Source organism: Piliocolobus tephrosceles, chromosome 2, assembly GCF_002776525.5.
Source record: "Piliocolobus tephrosceles isolate RC106 chromosome 2, ASM277652v3, whole genome shotgun sequence".
Classification (NCBI taxonomy): Eukaryota; Metazoa; Chordata; class Mammalia; order Primates; family Cercopithecidae; genus Piliocolobus; species Piliocolobus tephrosceles.
The window spans coordinates 91,226,008-91,249,645 of NC_045435.1; the positions used below are offsets into that span (position 1 = coordinate 91,226,008).

A 23,638-nucleotide genomic window follows, 5' to 3' on the forward strand; every position below is an offset into this window, starting at 1 on the left:
AAAGTCTCAGGATAGGGTTATGGCTGAAAGCAGCCTAATCCTTGAGTAAATGGCTTAAAAGTAGGTATAAAGGAATGTAGAATAGTTTATCTAAATAGCTTGTTTACTCATGTGGTCCTAAGACCAACCTTTGATCAACCTCCGGTGCATAACTGCTCTCTACTCAGGGTGTTGGCAACCAGGTCAATTATCCTATAATGGTATTTACTCAAAGCCTTTGTCATTAAATGTATGCTGAATAAATGCTAGCAGGGCCAGTGAGTCAGGACCTCGGCTGCAAGTCTTTCCGCACTCTCCATGTAGTCTGTAAGTGGCCCACATGCTCAGCCAGACTGACAGGCATAATAACTGTGTCAGTGTAGGTTATTCATTTGTTACTAGGTCAGGGTCTGTGGGTTAAACCCCCGCAGTGCATATATGTCTTTTCTAAAAATTCTAACATTCCCTGAGTATATCTATTCTATGCAGTTTTATTTATTTATTTTTTTTGAGATGGAGTCTCGTTCTGTTGCCCAGGCTGGAGTGCAGTGGCCAGATCTCAGCTCACTGCAAGCTCCGCCTCCCGGGTTCCCGCCATTCTCCCGCCTCAGCCTCCTGAGTAGCTGGGACTACAGGCGCCCGCCACCTCGCCCGGCTAGTTTTTTTTTTTTGTATTTTTTAGTAGAGACGGAGTTTCACCGCGTTAGCCAGGATGGTCTCGATCTCCTGACCTCGTGATCCGCCCGTCTCGGCCTCCCAAAGTGCTGGGATTACAGGCTTGAGCCACCGCGCCCGGCCTCTATGCAGTTTTACGAAACTGACTGGCCATATCCCAATCCAGTCGAGACTTGAGGTCTCTTTTCCCCTTACTAAATGTGGCAGGCCCAAAGTGTTTCACCCTCTCAAACAGCATCTTCCCCTTCTAGGAAACTGTTCTGCGTCCAACTTAATACAGTGTTAGTGCAAACTGCCAATCTTAAAAACCCATCCCCCTCACTACAGAGAGAGGCAAGTGCCTGAATCCTTCCCAAGACAGCTCTAGGCTGTACGGAGGAAGAGAGGACTCTCTTTTCTCCTTGGTCAGAAGCCATAAGGGCTTCAGGTGGCTCTGCCCCCCAGCTTGTAGAAATGTCTGAGCAAATAAAGCTGGCACGTGGAGAGAAGCAGAAATAGGAAATGGAGAGAGACTGGGAAAATTGGTGTACTTCAAGGACCTAGTGCCAATACCCAGTGGGCCCAGCTCCTACATTTCCTTTGATTCTGTGAGTTTCAGGATCTGTAAAAAAAAAAAAAAGAAAAAAAAAAAAAAAGGGTCCCTTCTTGCTTAAGCTGGTCTAAGCTGGGTTTTTAGTCCATGGTAGACAAGAATCATAAATAAAACAAACACTGTTTAGGCTACAATTTTCTGCAATTCTTTCTCTTTTTCTTTTTAAATTTCAAGAGAAAAAAAAAAAAAAAAGAAAGAATCCATTGCTGGGAATAAGAAAGAATCCATTGCTGGGAATATGGGCAGTATTACTAGAAAGTTCTGCAATACTTCCAAGGACAACACCTGAGCAGCTTCCAGCTGTGCTTTAAATTCTCCTAGGGCTGTATCACTGGCAGAATAATGTAACTGTTGTGTAACTGTTCCACAAGAAAGGGGAGAAACTTAATTACCACTTGGTTTCTTTGTCAGAACTGCCAAAATGGCACCAATTCAATGTTTCTGCCTATTAACATTCTGTTAGGTGCCGTCCATATTTTTAAATAAAGGCAATACAGAGACTGTCACAAAAACCAGCCTAGATTTACATAATATACTTATTCATTTCTATTTTTGTTTTCAGATAGAATTAACATGGAAAGATATTCTTAGCTTACATGTTATCTAAGCTGTCTATGAAAATAAAGTTAGAAAAATCTTAAAGTTTCTTAATATTTCAGATTCTTACCAAAAATTAACAAAAAAACAAATGTTTGCCCTAGAGAGATTAACAGAATCAGATTGTGGGAAGGCCTTTTTGCATCTTGAAGTCAGAATTGTTCTTCCCACCATGAGCCAGAGCATTGGAATTAATGTCTCTGTGAGCCAAATTTCCACAAAATTGGAAAGGGTCTCTTTGTTTCTATATTCTGGGTTTCCCAGAGCCCAGTGACCAAGCGCAAAGCTCACTTTTGTTCTATAAGATGATTCACCACTGTCAAGGGGGAAACAAAGTGAAGACCTACAACAGGATTATAAAATACCAAAGCTTGTCTCTTCCCCCACAGAGAGCAGCTTCTATTTTTTGGTCAAGTTGTTGTGGCCTGTTTACGTGAAAGACAATGGGTCAGGTGCTTCCTTTGCAAGCCTTGTACATGTCTCGTGCAATGTTCGGATCAAATACCTCTAGATACATGGTGTACTTTCTTGCCCTTGATTTCTCTATGGCCAAGACTGCCAATTCACTGGGAAGAACTCCAAACTCTCCTTTTAGGTTTTAAAATTTCAATTCCTTTCTTTCTATTACTGTAACTTATTTTAATCCATCTGCAGTTGAAAAAGTAACTGAACTGAACTGAACTGAACTTACAGCTCACATGTGCTAACTAGGCAATTTCCCTAAAAAATAAATAAATACATACATTATTGGCATCTCTATTTATATGCTTGAGCCCACCTGAACCCTCTCAACTTTCTAGAAGTTAACTTCTTGGACATGAGTGCATTCTGCAGCTTCAGAACATTTTTTCCACATATTTTATTTTCAAAAACATCTACTGAAAATATACTTTGAAATATATATCATGTCAATTTGGAAAGATAGGAATGTGACATCACAGAGGGTGGCAGAAGACTGCTAATGATAATTTTGAAATAATAAATGTAATACTGCTCAGAGACGGAATCAAGAAAAAGTACCAGTAGCTATAACTTGGAAATCCACAAAATAAACTTCCGAAGTCTGAGAAAGCATCATTTCCACCTGGTTCGTATAACAAATACTCTACGTATTTAAAGTTGAGTGGGAAGCCAAGGAAACGAGTGAATCTACCTAGCAATTTGGAAGGGCAGGACATTACCACAATCTCTGGACTGCAGAGACAAAGTAAGAAAGCAGAGTTAATAAAGCCCAAAGGCTGATCTCAGCTGCAGAAGCTCAAACAGGCTGGACTGCCCAGATGGAACTAGATTAGCGAAGACCAAACCACGGCAGAGAGAGAGAGAGAGAGAGAGAAAGAGAGGGAGAAATTTTCTGGCCTCTCCCTTTCTCCTGTCCTCCAATGTTACTAGGATTTCCTATTGTTGAAAACCAGGAGGGGGCCAGCGTGGGAACCTGACCTGCAGGAGTCAGCCCTTCTGCCATACAAAAAGCAAGGGATGGATCTAACAGCAAACTGGTCAAGGACCAGCACAAGAACACTAACAGGACTGCATAACCTGCCTCACTTTGAGATCAGAGAGAAGTGGGGGCCAGCTGTTACCATGGAAGACCAGGAGTTACTGATGACAAAAACACAGGGGTCAGAGCCCTGGCCAGGGGGCGAGGCCTGGCAATCACATGGCCATGGCACACCCTGGTGGGGCCTTCTGCCCTCCCCTGCCCTGCTCCAGGGTGAGCCTTGTGTCTCGGAGTTGGCAGGCAGGACGGACGGCAAGCAAACTAGAAGAAGTAGAAGAAAGGGATGCAGGAGAAAACACAGTTCCATATAACATACAGAGAAGGCTCTAAAGGCATATAACCTGGAAAATGCCAGAGGTTATTGCCTGGTGTGAGGGCCTGATGCAGAAATGGGTGCCCAAAGGGGACTATAGCCTTATCTATGTTGTATTTCTTTTTCTTATAGGGGGAATATGGAAATTTATGTACAATTTTAAAATATATTTTTTAAAAGAAGGAATTATTTTAAAGAGGCAAGAGACAGTTGTCATCCGACACAAGAAGTAAGACTGAGTAGAGTTTGGAGATGGAAGAGAAGGAAGCCCAGGCAGCTGGTCATCTGCCTTCCCAGTAGAGAGGGAAGTAATGTAATTGTTACTATGAAAGGGCCAACCAGTTCCCTAGGGATTACCAGATTTCTCTCCCTTTCATCAAAACAAAATTTTATATTTGAAACCAATTCAGCTTCTAATTGAGAGCAACCATGGTTACTGCTTCTCCAAAAACTGCTATTTTAAGGGTGTCGTGGTGTCTTTGGAGTATATTCAACACTTCTTATTTCCAAGAAATGAGAAACACAATATTTAATTTTGTTTAGCAAGTGTAATAACTCACCATTATTACAGATTGGGGATAAAAATCCAGTGAATACTTCAGATTATAAAAACCAAATGACAGTACCTAGGCCCAAAGCAGCAGACCTCCTCTGGGAACATGGAGGGATGTGTCAGGCAGATAAATCAGCCAGTTTCCAATCAAGGCACTGGACCAGGAGTTCATTCTCTCCTTGGAAGGACAACTGAGACAATATGCCCTGGAAATTCACTATCTACTTTCAGATGCTACAGAGATTTGCAAATTTGAAAACTAAATGCCATGCTATGCACTCTCCGGGCACTTCATAAACACTTGTTGACTGACTGGCAAACTGAAAACTGATGGAATGTACATTATCGTTTACTAGCTAAGAACTTCCCTTGCTTCCTGATATTTGTGGATAATTACATTATGATTATGCAGCTGCCAGACACATAGCCTCAATTTTCTTCCTCCTCCACAGTGAATAACAAAAAGGCCCAAGCAGAAAACTCCTCTACTTGGGCAATGCCTGGTGGCTTTTTGCCTGAGACAAATTAGTCCAAGCCCAACTCTGTGAGGGGGACTTGGCACCTTGATGCTTTTATCACCCGGCTTCTGGACCAGAAGGTGCTGGGGAGACCAGCCGAGGTGGGAGGTGGGGAATTTTATTTTCCAACCATCTGTGCATACAACATATGAAAACACAACAAAATCACCATATGGAGCTAAGTTTTAAATATGTCATCAGGCATTCTATGAGTTTAAGAAGAAATCCATTGGCAGTACAGCCTTTTCTGATTACTGGAAGAGAATAATTTATCTCTGGCTTCAAATGGCCCCTGCTCAAACATCCAAATCTCAGGACTCTCTTTTTATTGCTACTATTAATTGGGTTACACTTGAAAATTGCATATTGTTTTTAAAGGGTTTTCTCAGTGATCATCTCATATACACAAACCTCACAACAAATCCATGATGTGGGTAGGGCAGACACCATCACTGCTTTGACGAACCCCCTGCTTCCTAATTGATTCATCACCCCCAAACCACCTGCCCCTCCACGTACACAGTCCACATCTAATCTGTGTGTGTCTGTTCAGCTGCTTGTGACCTTTAGCATTCTTCTCATTTCAATGGATATATTTTTGAACCTAGAGAACCATGTCCATTTGGCTCTGTGGAGCATCCGATCCCATTCATCTAAGTGCCAAATCTGGGAGAGCACTTGCATCAGAACTACCTGAAATACACATCAGAACTACCTGAAATGCTTATTTAAATACCAATTCCTGAGCCTCACCCTGGACTATATCGCAACCTGCCTTTTTGGCAAACTCCTCGGGGGATCATTACGCAGCCTAAGGTTTAAGAATCACGGACACACAGAGAAATGTTTACAGAGCATAAATGGTTGGATGCTAAACTTGATGGCAACAACTTTATGCTCTGGGCAATGTTTCTCAAATTCCACAGGCTCCAGTTGAGAGGTCTGCTAGTCTCCCTGATGGTTTCTAAATGTATACTTTTACATCAATAATTTTTAAAAAGATTACCCAAGATAAGAATATTCTGGATCATCTAGATCACCTTAGGTGGGGGTCACTGGAGCTGCTCACAAACATTTTGATCCTCCTCACCATCCTGGCACATGGTGGGAATATTCTTTACCCTCTTTGAGGTTGGATGTGGCCATGTCAATGGAGTGAGTTGAGTCCAAGTGGAAGATTTAAGAGCCAGTGGGGATTCACTATACCCCCTTCTCCCAGTCACAGAGATGGGGAGGCACTCACTGAGGTAAGAACAGCCATCATCCAGGTCCTGACTACCTTGAACTGAGCCCTCCTGCTAGGCATGTAGCAAAAGCAAGAAATGAAATGTTGTTGTTTTAAGCCACTGAGATTTGGGGATTTTTTATTACAGCAGCATGGTCTAATTTTTCCTGATAGATCAACCTGATCACCAAGAACTAGCACATCAATTGGGTGTCTGGGGTTGCCTTTGTATTTATAATCATCTAAATGTCAAGTAATCATCTAGAATGACAGTTTAACTTTTAATTCAATATTTACCAATCTTGAGCCCAAGGATTTTGTCACTGGGATTCGTGAGTTCTAAAGTTTGAGAAACATTATTCTGGGCTATAGATGCACAATGAACACTTAGTTCAGACTTAAATAAAGGAGTTGTATGCTTTTAAACACATCCATTGAATCAATCAACTCACAAACAGTTGAGGCTTATCAGATTATAAACTCCTTGGGAACAAAGGACCTTATAGGCTGTAGACCTAAAAACATATTAGTTACATTTGACCATTAAAAACTTGACATGATGATTGGGTGTGGTGGCTCATGCCTGTAATCCTAGCACTTTGGGAGGTCAAGATGGGAAGACTGCTTGAGGCCAGGAGTTTGAGACCAGCCTGGTCCACATAGCGAGACCCCATCTTGTATAAAGAAAAAAAAAAAAAAAAACTTGACCTGCTAACACAAAAGAAGTTAGAAAGACCTTCCCTGCCGCTGAGAAGCTTATATTATTGGGCAGATAAAACAACATGTGGATGACATATAGACTTCCCTAGTTTGTGGTTCTGAGTATAAGCGCTAAGTTATTTCGTGACAAATGTGAACTGGAGAATTGAGGGATGGGTTTATGGTAGATATAAGAATTTAAATGGACTTTGAAAAATAGCAAGGACTGGCTGGGCACAGTGGCTCACACCTGTAATCTCAGCATTTTGAGAGGCGGAGGCAGGTGGATCACCTGAGGTCAGGAGTTCTAGACCAGCCTGGCCAACATGGTGAAACCCTGTCTCTACTAAAAATATAAAAATTAGCCAGGTGTGGTGGCATGTACCTGTAATCTCAGCTATTTGAGAAGCTGAGGCAGAAGAATCGCTTGAACCTGGGAGGCAGAGATAATGCTATTCTTAGAACTATTTCATATATCTCCATTCAAGAATAAAGCTGGTGCTCAATGATTATTTACTGACTGAATTAATCAATCCATGTGGCAGACCCTGTTTGGCAGTCCAAGATTAGATATTCCTTCCCTGCTTAGAGTGAGGATCGTTAAACTTGACTTGAGTCCAAGTCTATTCAACCTCAGGGACCAAGCCTGACATTAGGCAGGAAAGATTTTAAAATGACAAGGAAGCTCAACAGACTTTCTTTCACATTACTGACAATGAAACAAAGATTTCTGTTTCTCTTTTGCCACACCACTTAAAAATGGCCAGACAAGTTTTCACCAGATTTGGTGGTTGTATCTGAGATGCTGTGACTTAAATATGAATTACAAAAATTAATAAGAAATTAATTTCAGGAAAACTTAGAGAACACCCTGAAAAGAGGGCTTGTCATCTTAAACACAGCAACTGAAACTGTGAAACAAAAAGACAACCTTAGGTATCTGCTGATCACACAGACTAAGAAACCATCAACCAAATAACAAATAGTGGTTTCAACCATAAGAAGCAAATCAAGCCACAGGATGGATATTATGAATTGCAGGATTCATTTATTAAATGGTGACAAATCACCTTCCTAAGCAGCTCTGAGGAATCAGATCAGTATAAATAATAATTACAGCTATCACTTATGGGATTATTATGTGCCAGATACAAGCACTAGCTCATCTAATCCTTATAACCCTGTGAGGAATAAAGTATTGTTATCCCTATGTTAAAGATTAAGAAAGTGGGATACAGAGACATTAAATGACTCTGCAGAGTCACTTGGCTAGAAACTGGTAGGTTCAAATCCAGGCTGTTCAATTTCTGGGTCTAGCCTGACCTTAGGCTTCAGATATGGTAGGAGGACTTCTTGTCTTTTGGGTCTGAGCTGCCTGCAAGGGTACCAGTTCCTCTGGGCCTGGGGCTCTGCCTTGAGCCTCCTCTGTAATATCTCATCCCATCCAAGGAAATTAGAATCCCACCTACAACCCCCTCAACCACTTGTTTTGCTAACAGGCTTCCCTGCACCCTATCATAAATGTACAGTTTTGCTGTAAAAGCTTAACTGTCCCAAGGCAGGCGGATCACCTGAGGTCAGGAGTTTGAGACCAACCTGACCAACGTGATGAAACCCCATCTCTACTAAAATACAAAAATTAGCTGAGTGTGATGACGGGTGCCTGTAATCTCAGCTACTTGGGAGGCTGAGGCAGGAGAATTGCTTGAACCCAGGAGACAGAGGTTGCAGTGAGACGAGATCACACCATTGCACTCCAGCCTGGGCAACAAGAGCGAAGCTCCACCTCCAAAAAAAAAACAACAACTTAACTGTCGGCAATTTGCCTGCACTCACTAATTGTCCAAAATAAGTTGGCATAAGTTAAAAAAAAAATTCAGACAAATCTAGTTAAAGAATCACAACTAGATTCTTTATCCCAGTGAGATAAAGAATTGTACTTTAGCCAGGCATGGTGGCTCACGCCTGTAATCCCAGCACTTTGGGAGGCTGAGGCGGGTGGGTCACGAGGTCAGGAGATCGAGACCATCCTGGCTAACAGGGTGAAACTCTGTCTCTACTAAAAATACAAAAAATTAGCCGGGCATGGTGGCAGGCAACTGTAGTCCCAGCTACTCGGGAGGCTGAGGCAGCAGAATGGCATGAACCCGGGAGGCAGAGCTTGCAGTGAGCCGAGATCGCACCACTGCACTCCGGCCTGGGTGACAGAGCGAGACTCTGTCTCAAAAAAAATACATAAAATTAAAAAAAGAATTGTACTTTAGGCAAAGAGTCCATTCATTCTGTCCCACCTCTTTCTTTCTTTTTTTTTTTTTTTTCTGGAGACGGAGTTTCATTCTTTTTGCCCAGGCTGGAGTGCAATGGTGCAATCTTGGCTCACCACAACCTCTGCCTCCCGGGTTCAAGCGATTCTCCTGCCTCAGCCTCCCGAGTAGCTCAGATTACAAGCACAGACCACCACACCAGGCTAATTTTGTATTTTCAGTAGAGATGGGGTTTCCCCATGTTGGTCAGGCTGGTCTCGAACTCCTGACCTCAGGTGATCTGCCCACCTTGGCATTCCAAATTACTGGGATTACAGGCATGAGCCACCACGCCCGGCCTGTCCCACCTCTTTCTAATAAACGGAGCAGAAATAATGAAAAGCAGTATCTGGGAAAAATAACATCTGATAAAAACCAGAGAGACAAACACCCTCAGCCACCTTAAAGTGGAACACAAATCTCTGAATTTGGTAGTATAAAGTTATTGAACTCTTCAAGTGACAAAGACATTACAACGTGACCCTCTTTTAGGAATACTTCTTGCAGCCAGTGTCAGCTCAGCATAAAATTTCAAACCAGTTATGACAATGGATGCACTTACCTTGCTAAAAGAAAATATAAAGAACTGAGAGGCAGCAGATATCATTTCTATAGGCCCTGACAAGTTCACAGTGGCAATGGCCACTGGGGTTCCAGTAAATGTTTCATTAACAATTGGCTCTCTGGAGGAAAAGGCCATGATTTGTAGGTTTGCTGATTGCCATGGTGTAAATACTCCCTCAATGGCAGATTTCAAGCTACCAAGGTGACTAATAAACACAACACTGGGCAGAGGTATACATAGTTGGCTCTCAGGAGCTGGTGTGAGCAGGTTCCTGCCCACTGCTGGCAACTGCTAATACTTATTGGATACATACTGTGTGCTGGCTATCTAAGTGTTTCATAGTCAGCCTCTTTGAATCCTTGTAACAGGCCAATGGGGCAGGTACTATTTTATCCCTATTTTATAGATCAGAGGAAACAAGGTGTTGAAGAGGTTAATTAATTAACTAGTCAAAGGCCACACAGCTTGTAAGTGTTAAGAGCTGGCACTTGAATCCTAGCAGTCTGGTTCAATGGGCCATGCTCTCAGCCCTTCTTCAATACTGCCAATTTTGTAGGTGGTTAAAGAAGACATTAGGATTATCCAACACCCATCTTAAAGATGATGTGTTGCTAAAGATTGCTAGTAAAGATTAGGCTCTGGGCTAGGTGCAGTAGCTCACATCTATAATCCTAGCACCTTAGGAGGCTGAGGTGGGTGGACTGCTTGATCCCAGAAGTTCAATACATGCCTGGATAACATGGTGAAACCCTGTCTCTACAAAAAATTAGCTGAGCATGGTGGCGTGCACCTATAGTCCCAGCTACTTTGGAGACAGAGTCAGAAGTTGAGCCTGGGAGGTCGAGGCTGCAGTGAACTGTGATTGCAACCATAGCACTCCAGCCGGGGTGACAAAATGAGACCCTGTCTCAAAAAATTTTTTTAAAAAAGCAGGCAATGGGGTAAAGAGGAATGGCCCACATCAGCCAAGGAAGGGTGTTTGTCCTCCTCTCTCACAATAAATTCCACCTCATCTTTCAAGGCCCATATCAGGTTTTTTTGTTTTTTTTTTTAAATAGGGTCTCACTCTGTTGCCCAGGCTGGAGTGTAGGGGCACAATTACAACTCACTGCAGCCTTGACCTCCCAGGTTCAAGTGATTCTCCCACCTCAGCCTCCTGAGCAGCTGGGACTACAGGTGTGTGCCACCACACTGGGCTAACTTTTGTATTCTTTGTGGAGATGGGGTTTCGCTACATTGCCCAGGTTGGTCTTAAACTCCTGGGCTCAAGTAATCCTCCTGCCTGGGCCTCTCAAAGCACTGGAATTACAGGCATGAGCCAGGTGCCTGGCCCAGATGTTCCTTCTTTAGTAGCGCTTTCCCCAACTCCCCAGAGTTGTTACTCCCCAAATACCTTTTCTTAAAAAAATTTCTTTCCATTAGAAAATAAATCCATCCTCTGCCGGGCACAGTGGCTCATGCCTGTAGTCACAGCACTTTGGGAGGCTGAGGTGGGCGGATCACAAGGTCAGGAGATCAAGACCATCCTGGCTAACATGGTGAAACCCCGTCTCTACTAAAACTACAAAAAATTAGCCGGGCATGGTGGCGGGCACCTGTAGTCCCAGCTACTTGGGAGGCTGAGGCAGGAGAATGGCATGAACCCAGAAGGCAGAGGTTGCAGTGAGCTGAGACTGCACCACTGCACTCCAGCCTGGGTGACAGAGAGAGACTCCATCTAAAAAAAAAAAAAAAAAAATGAAAAGAAATACATGCTCAAAGAATATGGAAAATAACAAATAGAATGGAAAGTAATATCTTGCAGTCTCACCTGCCACTCATAGCACTGATACGTATTTGTACTATTGACCTCAGTTCCTTATACAATGATTCTCTACTCATGGGTGAGCATCTCCTGGGAAGATTATCAGTGTTATCCAAATTTGTATCAACCTTTCACCCCATTCCCACCCGATCTCCACCCTAGCACAACACTCAACTCATAGCTGCCCCCCAATTAACCTAGATGCTTTATTATAGTATCTTATAATTCATAAAAGGAAACACTGAGCTTTTCATGTCCATCTTCAAAGCTGTCCTAATCTTAACTAAAAAGTTGGTTTTCTTCAATTTGTCTTGAACACATATTACTATATGCTTACCCTGCGTGGGGCAGAGAAGGGCTGCTCCAGCAGGCACCTGTTCTTACCTGCATCCCTCTCATCTTCTGGAACCGTGCTATGGTGTCGCTGATGGTGTAGACACGCACATGGCCCATGTGCAGCTTACCAGAAGGATAAGGGAACATGGAAAGCACATAATACTTTGGCTTTGATTTCTAGGAAAGAACGACAATGAGTATTTATTAAGCATTTTCTGGGAACTCCACATGTATACATAACATTTTGGCATTTTACGCAAAGTAATAATTAAACATTTTAAAAGTTTCCTTTTAAAAAGACTGTTTCCAGAATGTAAATCAATTAAAATGTCAAAAAGCAAAATTCAAAGTCCTGGTTCAAGTTAACAAATGTCCAAAATAATGCCAAACAACCTCTAAGTGTTAATTACCCATACATCTTATTTTTTTTTTCTCTTTTAAGAACTTATTTTTTTTAAAAGGAATGAATTAACAGTATTTGCAGTGACCTGGGTGAGATTGGAGACTATTATTCTAAGTGAAGTAACTCAGGAATGGAAAACCAAACATCATATGTTCTCACTGATATGTGAGAGCTAAGCTATGAAGACACAAAGGTATAAGAATGATACAATGGACTTTGTGGACTTGGGGGGAAGCGGGAAGGGGGCAAGGGATAAAAGACTACAAATAGGGTATAGCTTATACTGCTCGGGTGATGGGTGCACTAAAATGTCACAAATCACCACTAAAGAACTTACTCATGTAACCAAATACCACCTGTACCCCAATACCCTATGGGGAAAAAAAAAGAAAGAAAGAAAAGCGGTCCCAATGCAGACCCCAAGAGAGGGTTCTTGGATCTCGCACAAGAAAGAATTCAGCGCAAGTCTGTAGAGGAAAGTGAAAGCAAGATTATTAGGAAAGTAAAGGAATAAAAGAATGGCTACTCCATTAAAAATAAAACAAAACAATACTTCTCTTTTAAGACAGCTTCCATCTAGGTCCTTAAAGAACTGTCTGTTTTTCCGAAGGAAGCTCTAACACATACATATATCCATGTAATTCAAAGAAGCAATAGTTGAATCACATAGATGTAACATCTCTACAAATGGAGTCTCTTCCTAAATTCCCTATAGCGGCATTCTGACATAGGTTTAGCAGTAACAACAGGATCCTAAGCTACCAATTTGGGTCCTGAGTTTCCCCATTGTATTGACAGCCTATCTTTCAACAAAAATGTTGAAATGGGAAGGTAATGAGAAGATCTTTTTAACAAAGGAGAAGGTTGTTGTTCTCCAGGGATGATAAATAAGCAGCCTCAGACCAGGGTTATGTAACTCTCCAGCTTCCAAAGAAGCAGTTTCATCATGGGAAACATAGAAAACTGTACATGTATCTGAACAGAAGGAACACAGGCCAGTGAGTCCTTATTAGATCACTGACTTCTGGCGTCTTAATTCTTCCCCTGGTAAAATGATGAATGCTGTCATGAGTGTGCACATGAATGGGTAAGGCAAACAAAGATGGTAGTCCTTGAATGGACTCCTACTGGGGGGACCTACTGTTCAAGGGTAAGGACTGTGCTTTAGTCACCTCCTTCTCCACACCTGCCCCCACTGCCAGCAGGAGTTTCATAAAATGTTGGATAAATGTTCATTGGCCTTCGTGCTCCAAAAGCCTAATAACTGGCCCCTATGGAGCACTTTTTATCCAGCAAACTTCACAAATCCTACCCAAGTAATAGGAGGGTTCCCCACACCCAAGTTTAAATTATCTCATGACGGGGTCAGGGTGGAGGGGCTGGGGAGAAAGGAAGAGCAACAGGTAACTGGGTGACTGATTCTGTTTGGTCACTGAGGGTCAGAATTTCTGCTTTTGTTTTATTTATTCCTGCCTTCTGTTTTTTTCTTCCTGGCCTTATTCCCTTCCTAGAACTTTACTCAAGTTCTTTAACAATTTGCTTCCCCCGAAGTAATGCAAACAAACACAAAACAGAATATTCATAACCCTTCTTTTGTGTACATATGTGGGAGGGGGTTTTCAAATATTGTTTGCTGAGTGTTCGCATGACTAATAATGCACATAAACCAAATATAATCAGTAGAGCAGAAGAAACCAGAAATCAGATTCTTGCCAAGGAGTTCTTAAACTTCCTTCAGCAAAGAAGTTAAACAAACCTTTAACGGAACCATTAGCAAGTGGCAAAAAAAAAATCCCACAAAAACTAGAATAGAACTTTTCTTTGTGCTGCCCATCCTCTAGAAATTACCAAGGAGTGTTAAGCTGCCTGAAGGAAGAGATGGGAAAAAAAGAACAATTAAGAAATCTGGATCATACACAAATTAGAAAATCATCTGGAACTGCTGAAATGACAACAATGGATTTATACAACACATTGGAAAAGCAACACACGGAAAGCAACACATTGGTCACACACTTTAATTAGAAACTGCAGATTTATAACTCTTAGGAAAATCACAGAAATGTGAGAGAGGACCTGAGATTCAGGGGTTGGTGGGAACTCAGGAACTTAATAACTGTCCTTAAGAAAGTGAGTGGCAAATAACCCTCTCAGCTTTTCAGCAAGTCCCTCCAAGGAGGTACAAGACCCCATCCTTTTACTTAGTGCAGAATCAGAAGAAAACTATCCACTCAATTCATGCCTTTCTCCTTACAATGAATTAGGCATATGGCTTATTCTTCAGAAATTTTTAGGAATATGGGAAAATAGCTGTTAAGAGTTCTTTGGGAGCTTAGAAAAACAGTAAAATCCTTGATCTAAGCTGTTTCTAGCTTTTCATTTGAAATTTTCTACATAAAATTATTTTTATTATACTGTTTGTTATATATTTAATTTAACAATCCTGCCCCAAACATTTTCCGCCTGTAATTTCTTCACTAACATCTCTTTTTTTACATTTGTTCAATAAAGATTAAATTAATAGCAAAATCAAATGAATAATTATATACTAGCTAAGCCAAAATCCAAATCTGAGTTCATAAAAGATACATAGAAAAGTATTGTTTTCTTAAGTCTTTAATATGCATGAAGATTTTTGTTTATTGCAGAAAAGGTATTCAGCTTATTGCCTGTCTCTGCCTTTTGCTTTTCTGCATGAATTAAGTCATTTTCCTCTGTGACAATGAAATGAGTTCTATCATCTGGGGGTGGAAAAGAGAGAAGGAATGATGGGAGTTTCTGTTATAATTGAGCAAGAATCTGATTGAAAGGGAAATTTTCATAATTATATAAAAGTGTAAGAATTTAAGCCTTTAAAAGAGATTCTGATTTTAAGTGATGGGGAAAGGATGGCTTTTATAAGTAGGTCCTATTATTTTTGTCAGGTTCTGACTTTAGAAGAAAGATGACTTCTGCCTCTTTATAGATCACACTCTGGAGCTGTGGCTGAGTCTAGAGAATGACAGAGTAAAAGGAGCACCTCAATAGAAGTCCGGAGCCCTAGCTCTGGTCCTAGCTTTGTCACTAGCTGTGATGCCTTGGGCAAATTCCTTTGCCTTTTGGGATCAGTTTGCTATCTGTACATCAAAGGTGAGACAAAAGAAGGTTTCTGGGTAAAAAAGCATGAGCTCAGGAATCAAACACACACTTGATTTTGAATCCTGGCTCTGCCATGTCTTGGCAAATTGCCTAAACCTCTTTCTGAGCCTCAGTTTTCTTACTCTAAAAATGAGGATAATAATACCTACCTGCTGGGTTGTTTCAGGATTAAATGAGATAATCAACTGAAAGACAGTACCTGGCACACGGTTAAATGCTCATTAAATGGAAATTATTTTTTAAATGATAATTATGTTGATGACAAGACATTCCATTTGGAAAAACTTATTTGAGTGGATTTCAAGTGAATCTAATACCAGAGTGAGATCGATTATAAATGCTTCAAAATCCATGAGCATTCCGTCATAGTCTCAGTTCCTGATAGACACACCATGTTCTGATCTTCGTGTATCTTTTATTTATGTACCACTTCTGTTTGTAAAATGCGTTCAGTCACAGATTTTCTCATTTGATTTTCAAAACAATTCTGTGAGATAAACAATGTAAGGAGCCCCAGAATCCAAAATGTTAAATGATGTGGCCTGCATCACGCAGGTTTCCTGGGGCAGAGCCAGCGTTGCAGCCCAAGATCTGGCTCACTCACTGAATGCTCGCTCTGCTTTGCCATTCCTTGATTCAAACCCTGATAGGGGGCTGCCAGGAGATCACACACAATGCCCCTTATGCTATCTCCCCAATTACTAAAACAATTTCTTTTGATTCCTTTAACATTTTAAAAAACTGTATGCTTAAGGATGAGATGTCACAAAATCAATAAGCTACAACGTCGAAACGTTTGGAAGTCAATAAATGATCATCTAAACCAAAAGGGGAAAAAAAGCTAATTTTACTGTCCTCACTCAGAATTAAACTGCTCCTTAAGAGTTTGTTTTCAGAATCTATTATGTTACATTAGTCTGATGATGTTGACACAAGGGCTTTTCACTTCTTAATGAGGTAAAAGTCAAACTTTCATTGTAAAATTATGCATTACATTCAAACTTTCCTTTTTTTTCCATTTCATTTTACTTGTTATACACTACATCTTTCTCAATAGCAATTTTTCTTTCTAACCATTGCTCAAAACCATCTTTCTGTTTAACACAAATAGCTCCCCTCCCCTCACTCATTTTTCATAACCACCAATCTTATAGAAAGAATGAATGTGATGACACAATCAGGAGATGGGGAAAAGGCAAGTTTAGAGAGGTGTGGTCTTGTGCAGCTGCACTTATTCAGCTGCTTGCCTTGGGCCTAATCTCTTTATTAAACATAGAAGTTTAAGTTATTTGATTATAACTACTACAAAGAGATGATCAGAATTTAAGAGTAAAACTCCAATCAGATTCAAACATTTCATGTAACAAATCACATCTCCCACCTGTCATTTTGACCAATATCAAGAGGTAAGGGTTAACACATTCCAGACTGATTCCCAGCAGGCTGGCCTCCCAGAAAAGGAACAGTGAGCACTCCATGGAAACTGGCTGCAGCTAAGTATTATACTTCCACCATTAATTCAGGTAGAGTGCCGAGCTGGTGCACCTGGTGCAGAAGCCAAGGGTCCACTAACACGTGTAGCTGCTACCTCAAGGTTAGACCCTACCCCAGATCACAACAGTGGAAGGGCTGATATCCCCCAAACTATGATGCTGAGGCCGCAGAACAGAGTTGGAGGCTAAGGTCATACCAGGGAAGGGGCAGTTACTTCTCAGAACATGTAGCCAGCGAGGAGCCCAAGTGCCTCTCCTGGAGTCTCAGATATGACCTTGCCAGAAATCTGTGTGCTGCCCCACCATGCATTGGACCACAAAGGACCCATCATCTGGTAGAGCTCCTATTTTGATGAGCTTCCCCTAGTAAATGTTGCTCTAGAACATCTGGTTTGCTGCTGTCTGCCATATACCTCGTGCACAATATTACTATGTGTGCATCCACCACACTGGAAACTCTTGTAAGCACTATCCTTGTATCACCTCATTTATGCCTCCCAAACCATTTACCCCTCCCAATAGTGCAGGTGGGCACTATTATGATCACTCTCCATTTCAGATAAGAGAATTGAAGCACAGAGAAATTCAACAATTTAGTTCAAGGTCACATATTTAGTATCTTATTTGAACCAGGTAGTCTAACCCCAGGGTCCAAACCTTCAGCCCCTCTTCTCTACCCTCTTAGAATCTCTCAGGATACTCACATCAGCTTCTGAAATTTTGGAGGCCTGTTCTTTTAATCGCTGATGCCACCATTTCTCAACATCCTTTCTTGTTTGCAATGTATACTCTTTTGTCCACTTTCCCGTGGCACTGTAGATACTTCTGGTATATCCGGGAATTACTCTTCTTTCCCACTTGATGACATCTGGCCCACCACTTAGCTGTATTTTCAGAAGAGAGGCATAAAAACCCAATCTCTGCCAAGCAGAAGCCATTCTTCGGAAGGTGAGAAGGCCCTGAAAAAGAGGGCAGGAAGCACACTATAAGCTGCCTCAAACCCTCCCCAGAGCTTATCTTTCCATTTGTCACAGTCCAGTGTTATGGCCCTGTGCTTTCCCCTTACTCTTTTAATGATTTCTTTCCCTGAGAAAAATACTTTAGCAATTCAATTGAGCTAAACACAAACTTTTTAATAGAAAATATAAAGGGTCACTGACCCCTAACATCAAAAACGCAAAAATCCTGTAGGAAAAAATGGAGACCATCAGCTGGCCAGCTCCTGCACAACCTTACCAGTTGCATGGAAGGCATGGAGTGCCCTCCCTCCCCTTCCCGTGGGCCAGCCCAGGGAGGGACTCTCCAGCAGGCTTCACTTCCTATGTCTTCGAGCCTCAGAAGAGCTCAAGCACATGTTGGGTTGGCCTTAGGCTGAAATATCAGAAGGGGTCTAAATACAGGCCTCCCAGGAGGGCCAGAAACTCTGAACTACTATTCGCAATTTTTATACATATTATGAGTTAAATATACCCTGTAGGCTGAACCTGAAAATAACCACTATTTAGAAGACTGATAATTCATTTAGTTTCTCCTTCATTTACCAAATATTTATTTATTTATTGACTTACTTTTTAGAGACAGGGTCCTGCTCTTTCACTCAGGCTGGAGTGCAGTGACACAATCATACCTCAGTGTAACCTCTGACTCCTGGGCTCAAGTGATATACCTGCCTTAGCCTACCAAAGTGCTAGGATTACAGGCATGAGCCACCACCAAATATTAGTGAGTACCATTAGGCCCACACATTGTTCTAAGCACTGGGGATACAGCAGTAAACAAAAACAGAGTCCCTTCTTTCTTTTTTTTGTTTTGAGACAGAGTCTCCCTCTATTGTCCAGGATGGAGTGATCTTGGCTCACTGCAACCTCCGCCTCCTGGGTTCAAGTAATTTTCCTGCCTCAGCGTCCTGAGTAGCTGAGATTATAGGCACGCACAACCATGCCCAGCTAATTTTTGTATTTTTAGGGAGATGGGGCCTCACCATGTTAGCCAGGTTGGTCTCAAACTCCTGACCTCATGATCTGCCCACCTTGGCCTCCCAAAGTGCTGGGATTACAGATGTGAGCCACCCACACCTGACCCAGAGTCCCTTCTTTCATGGCACTTACATACCAGTAGGGAAGCAGATAAGAAACAAACAGTAAGGGAGGCAGATAAGAAACAAAAATATATAACTTGTAGTCATGGTGAGTGCCATTTTTTTGGAATTCAACTCATAGGTTGGGGCCTACCAGGATATCCAGTTGTGACTGAAAATTCAATTTTAATGTTTCATTGGCTTTTTCCACAAGTAAATTCTAGAAATGACCTCATTGAAGAAGTTTCATGTTTTATTGCTATTTAAAGGGTTGAGGTGAGATTTCATCAAATATTTCACAAATATTTAAGATATAAATATTAGACTAAATAGCCTAAACTTTCTCCTTCTTGCATAGTAGCATTCAAGAAGTGCTACAGTGAAAAAACAGATGAAAACAGATCTTTTCAAAACAAGACAGAAATAAAGAAACCTGGCACTCTAAGCTGATGTTCTTTGATTCTCTCAAAATTATTTCAACTTCTATTAGGATTTGGCCTGTTTCACAAAGGTACTGGAACACAAATGTTGCCAGGAAGGTCAATATGGGCTTATAACAGTGAGTGTCATGCTCACATAAGATAGCAACATAATGTGGGCATCTTACAAGTTGGTCTGCCAAAGTCACTGACATTCTCACTGCATTAAACACCTCTTGTTTCTTTAGGGGTAAAGTATAGACTTTAAAACAAAATCTCCCTTAGGCCGGGGGCAGTGGTTCCATCTGTAATCCCAGCATTCTGGGAGGCTGAGGCAGGTGGATCATCTGAAGTCAAGAGTTTGAGACCAACCTGGCCAACATGGCAAAATCCCTCCTCTACTAAAAATACAAAAATTAGCTGGGCATGGTGATGTGCGCCTGTAATCCTAGCTACTTGGGTGGCTGAGGCAGAGGAATAACTTGAACCTGGGAGGCAAAGGTTGCAGTGAGCCGAGATCACACCACTGCACTCTAGAGCCTGGGTGACAAAGTGAGACTCCATCTCAAAAAAAAAAAGAAAAAAGAAAAAAAGAAAACTAAACGCTCTATTAGTTGGGCTCGGCTATTTTAAAGTACACAGATCTGATTACAGGTATTTGATCTATATGAAATTGGTTAAATGGGCCGGGCGCGGTGGCTCAAGCCTGTAATCCCAGCACTTTGGGAGGCCGAGACGGGCGGATCACGAGGTCAGGAGATCGAGACCATCCTGGCTAACACGGTGAAACCCCGTCTCTACTAAAAATACAAAAAACTAGCCGGGCGAGGTGGCGGGCGCCTGTAGTCCCAGCTACTCCGGAGGCTGAGGCAGGAGAATGGCGTAAACCCGGGAGGCGGAGCTTGCAGTGAGCTGAGATCTGGCCACTGCACTCCAGCTCGGGTGACAGAGCAAGACTCCGTCTCAAAAGAAAAAAAAAAAAAAAAAGAAATTGGTTAAATGTTAGCAATTCCATATGACTGACCTAATACACATACATTTTTACACTTAAGGCAACTGCATATATTTTTAGGGTTTAGGTTTCTATAATTAGAACTCCCTAATTATATAGAAGTCATAGATTTTATGGTTCTCTTGCCAAGTCAATACTTTCATACCTTTGCAAGCCAAAGAACGCCATTTAGCAGAGGACACATAGATGGGTGCTTGCCATTTCTCTCCTAGACAGCATCCCCTAAGAACACATAAGGAGTGTTCTGGGCTATCCTCTCAAATAGAAACCAAGGGGCACAACAAAATTATAAAATACAGTGACTTAAACTGCTCTGTCTACACAACAAGAATAAGCTTTCTAAAAATGTTTACATAATACCTGGCTCACTAATGACCTCTGCTTTGCTTAAATAAACAGTGAACTAGAGAATCCTGAAACAGATCTGGGTATTTAAAAGCATTTAAAGTTCATTTTTTTAAAAAAGCAGGAGATTAGATAGTAATAGATTATTCGACAAAGAGGAGAAAAACTTAAAATTAGAGCCCCACCTCAAATCATAAGCTGGATTAAATCCCAGACAGATTAAATAATGTTTTTTATCTGTAGGTCTCGATCTGAAAGCAGAAATAAGAAAAAATAAAATAAAATAAATAAGAATTTTTTTTTTAAGTACCATAAAACAAAATAAAAATACAGATGAGTTTGTTTGTTTTTAGTCAAAGTCTTGCACTGTCGCAATGAGATCATGCAATGGTGTGATCTCGGCTCACGGCAACCTCCGCCTCCGGGGTTTAAGCGATTCTCCTGCCTCAGCCTCTCAAGTAGCTGGGATTACAGGTACACGCCACCATGCCCGGCTAAGTTTTTGTATTTTTAGTAGAGATGGCGTTTCACTATGTTGGCCAGGCTGGTCTTGAACTCCTGACCTCGTGATCACTCTGCCTCAGCCTCCCAAAGTGCTGGGATTAGAGGCGTGAGCCACTGCACCTGGACCACAGATGAGTATTTAATAAATCTTAAGAGGGTGCAGGATGTTCTGTCCTGAGTATAAAAACAATGAAATGTATAAAACAATGTATAAAAACAATGAAACAATGAAAAAATTCACAAAGGAAAATATTAATAAATCTGATGCTAAAAATGTAAAATATCTGTATATCAAAACCATTAAGAACAGAATTGGAAAGCAAACAATTAGCTATGAGAAAATGTTCACCAAAACTGCAAAAACAAAAGGTTATTCTACTCCTGAGTTCATGTGTGAGAAAAGAAACACTAAAAATCAAATTTTAAAAATGGGCAAAGGGGTCGGGCGCGGTGGCTCAAGCCTGTAATCCCAGCACTTTGGGAGGCCGAGACGGGCGGATCACGAGGTCAGGAGATCGAGACCATCCTGGCTAACACGGTGAAACCCCGTCTCTACTAAAAAAATACAAAAAACTAGCCGGATGACGTGGCGGGCGCCTGTACTCCCAGCTACTCGGGAGGCTGAGGCAGGAGAATGGCGTAAACCCAGGAGGCGGGGCTTGCAGTGAGCTGAGATCCGGCCAGTGCACTCCAGCCTGGGTGACAGAGCGAGACTCCGTCTCAAAAAAAATAAAAATAAATAAATAAATAAACAAACAAATAAAAATGGGCAAAGGAAAATAACAAAGATGACTTATAAATGGTTAATAAAGAGGACATATAAATAATCTGAAAAAGATAAACTTTACAACTAATCAAATAAATGCAAATTAAAACAATGAAAGTTCAGTTACCAGATTGGCAAAAGAAAAAGAAATATGCATTTTTTAAATAACTGCTGGTAGGAATATAAATTGATTCCACCTTTTTGGGGGAGTAAACTGATAACCTGTGTTAAGACTTTTTAAGAATAGTTCATATCTTTTGGGGTTAGGAGTCCCCAAGACCCCACTCAAATTCTAATCCCGTAAGAGGACACAAAAGAATCAACATATAGTCACTATTCACGGCTGTGATTCATCACTGAACTTCCTAGGGTTCAACCCTATTCCTTTCCCTTACTTCCCAGGCCTTGTTCTTGCCACTCCAAGTACCCCTCCACCAAAGCGTTGATGGACTGCCTCTTATTGACAGTAAGGAGCAGCCATTTTATTAAATGGCTGTGAGGATATGACGATGTGAAAGGTGTGGCTCATGTCTTATGATCAACTTGGCCCTTTTCTTCCTTAGCTCTGGCTCCTCCAGTTCCGTCCCTACATGCTTAGAATCTTGTCTCTTCTTCCACATCCTTCCAAAGAATCAATTCCCACTACTCCACCCCTCTTTAGAATCAACCCTGACCTCAATCTCAGTTGGAGCTTAAGGTTAAGGTTTTTGAGAATAGGAAGCGCCTGAGAATTGGACCAAAAATGAGATCACATATGGACAGAGAAGCCTAGAAGAGTAGGAGGCAGAAAAAGAAACAGAACACAGGGGAGAAGCACACAAGGGCATCTGTGCACAACACTCAAAAGAAAGTGCAAGAATGCACCTGGGAAAATTCATCTTAAAGAAACCAAGTTTTGTGAAAACAAGTAAGTATCTTGGATTTTGCAGCTACTAATTACCTGTGACCTCAGGCAGATTTCTTGTCTGGAACCTCATCTTTCTGAGGACCTCGGAGCCCTAACATGTGAAAACGACCTATGGGCCCCAGAGAGGCAAGGGATGACCTTCAACTGGGTCGAAACCCCTAGTCCAGGGAGCAAAGATCCAAGGATGAACTGGGATAGGGGAGCAGTGGAGAGGGGAGCTTGAGTACAAAACTACGTGTATATGTGCATTTTTCTGGGAAAGAGTCCAGAGCTATCAATGGGGTCGGTGGCTCAAAGATCCTGAAGACCTGCATCTCAGATATTCTCAGTGTGGAAACTGCAACGTTCCAGGACCACCTAACTCAGCCCGCACCTTCCCTTCCTGCCCTCAGCAAGTCAGACTCTCCCGAGCCGGAGGAAGAAGAGACCGGGTCTCGTCTCTCATCTCGCTGCGCCCGGTCCAGGGGTTTACCTGCTCACAGGCTCTGGCCTGCGGCTCCTCTATTCCTCGTTTTCCACCTTTAGGCGAGAACTGCTCTGCCGCGCATCATGGGCGCCGCCATGTTGTCAAAGCAACAACTTTATAGATAGCGTCCGCCGTCGACACGGACAGAAGGGGGCGGGACCGGGGAAGGAGAGAGAGCAACCCAGTCCTCGACTCCCAGCAGCCCGCCGGATCTGGCGGGGCGTCTGCGCGTCGGCCTTGGGCTCCGCCCCCCCGGCCTCTGGCACGCCCTTCAACCGCTCTGGCGTCGGCAAAGCGCTAGACGTGTGGGGCTCAAATTATTATAATTATAGCAGACGGATGAAAGCCGTTGATTTAGTGGCCTCAGAGTAAACTAGGCGGCAGCTGATGAAAAGAGCCCTGGAATGTAGCCGAGACCTCAGGGTTCGAATCCCAGCGTAGCAACAAC

The 23,638-nt window shown here is 42.0% G+C and overlaps 1 protein-coding gene across 2 annotated transcripts in view; it reads right to left on the reverse strand.

Annotated features, from left to right (window-relative positions):
* Nucleotides 1-23,371, reverse strand: part of LARS2 (leucyl-tRNA synthetase 2, mitochondrial) — a 168,205-nt gene extending 144,834 nt beyond the window's left edge. The window contains exons 1-4 of one of the 2 annotated variants that reach the window (XM_023231306.3): nt 23,197-23,371; nt 20,733-20,798; nt 17,399-17,653; nt 11,709-11,837 (exon numbers count right to left, since the gene is read on the reverse strand). In XM_023231306.3, the coding sequence (XP_023087074.1) occupies nt 11,709-11,837; nt 17,399-17,632 (363 nt within the window). In that variant the 5' untranslated portion in view covers nt 17,633-17,653; nt 20,733-20,798; nt 23,197-23,371. The remainder of the gene's footprint in view (nt 1-11,708; nt 11,838-17,398; nt 17,654-20,732; nt 20,799-23,196) is intronic. The other variant, XM_023231307.3, reaches the window with a different exon arrangement.
* Nucleotides 23,372-23,638: the final 267 nt, after the last annotated feature.